A 903-nucleotide genomic window follows, 5' to 3' on the forward strand; every position below is an offset into this window, starting at 1 on the left:
CGCGCGCGCGTTTGATCCGGTCCCGTTTACCAACCTTCTCGAAGTTATACTGCAGGTGTGGGACAATATTTGACCAGTTGATAGTCACAAAACTGTCCCTGTCTGGACGCGACTGTTCGTGCCAGAACCCTGCGGCGTGCATCAGTTCGTGAATCACCACTCCGATCTGGACGCAGCCGTACCCGAGGGACACCACTTGCGCGCCCCCCGACCGACCCACGGCGCTGGAACACCTATTCAGCAAATGAGCCAAAGGGGACACGAATGTAAACCATTAATCTACTGCACCCACCAAAGCACACGTCAATTATACGTCGATTATACAAGGTGATTGTGAGAACAAAAGCAATTTATCTCAGAAAATATCTTGTAAAGCATTGTAAAGCAGAACGGGTCCACTTATAGAAATGAATAATAGAGAATTAAGAATGTGGAAGAAGATTGCCGCATGAATAATTAAATAAAATATTATATTTTTGCATAAGAAAAGCAAAGACAACATCGACTTACCCTTGTCCTCTTAGAATATGAATGTAATCAGCGTGGCTGGACCTTGGCACGAAGCGAATGCACGTGTTCTGGTGGTACTCGGCCATGGCACGTGCGATCACAGCTCGCTCCTGCGACGCTGCGGAAGGCACAGGGCTTTCTAAGTATGTGCTCGACTTTTCTACATAATTGATTCAGACATTAGTGATAACGCTAATGGAAATGTACGTCTCTTATAACCAAATACTATAGACAAGGACCTGATGATTGGTCGCTGTTTTGACTTACAAAATGTAGCAGATATGACATAGGGAATGACGGAGTTCGGCCAAATTTTTTGAGGATTTTTGATAGCGCTGTGTTGGCCGTCGGAATCGCCCTGAGAACAATGCGGCAGAGGGTTAAAAATTCGCT

At 45.7% G+C, this 903-nt stretch overlaps 1 protein-coding gene across 1 annotated transcript in view; it reads right to left on the reverse strand.

Moving 5' to 3' along the window:
* Positions 1 to 903, reverse strand: part of LOC119594624 (zinc metalloproteinase nas-4-like) — a gene marked incomplete in the record, with an annotated part of 4595 nt that overhangs the window by 1423 nt on the left and 2269 nt on the right. The window contains 3 exon segments of the mRNA XM_037943676.1: positions 35 to 233; positions 511 to 628; positions 778 to 868. Of these exon segments, the coding sequence (XP_037799604.1) occupies positions 35 to 233; positions 511 to 628; positions 778 to 868 (408 nt within the window).

Source organism: Penaeus monodon, chromosome 34 (genome assembly GCF_015228065.2).
Source record: "Penaeus monodon isolate SGIC_2016 chromosome 34, NSTDA_Pmon_1, whole genome shotgun sequence".
Classification (NCBI taxonomy): domain Eukaryota; kingdom Metazoa; phylum Arthropoda; class Malacostraca; order Decapoda; family Penaeidae; genus Penaeus; species Penaeus monodon.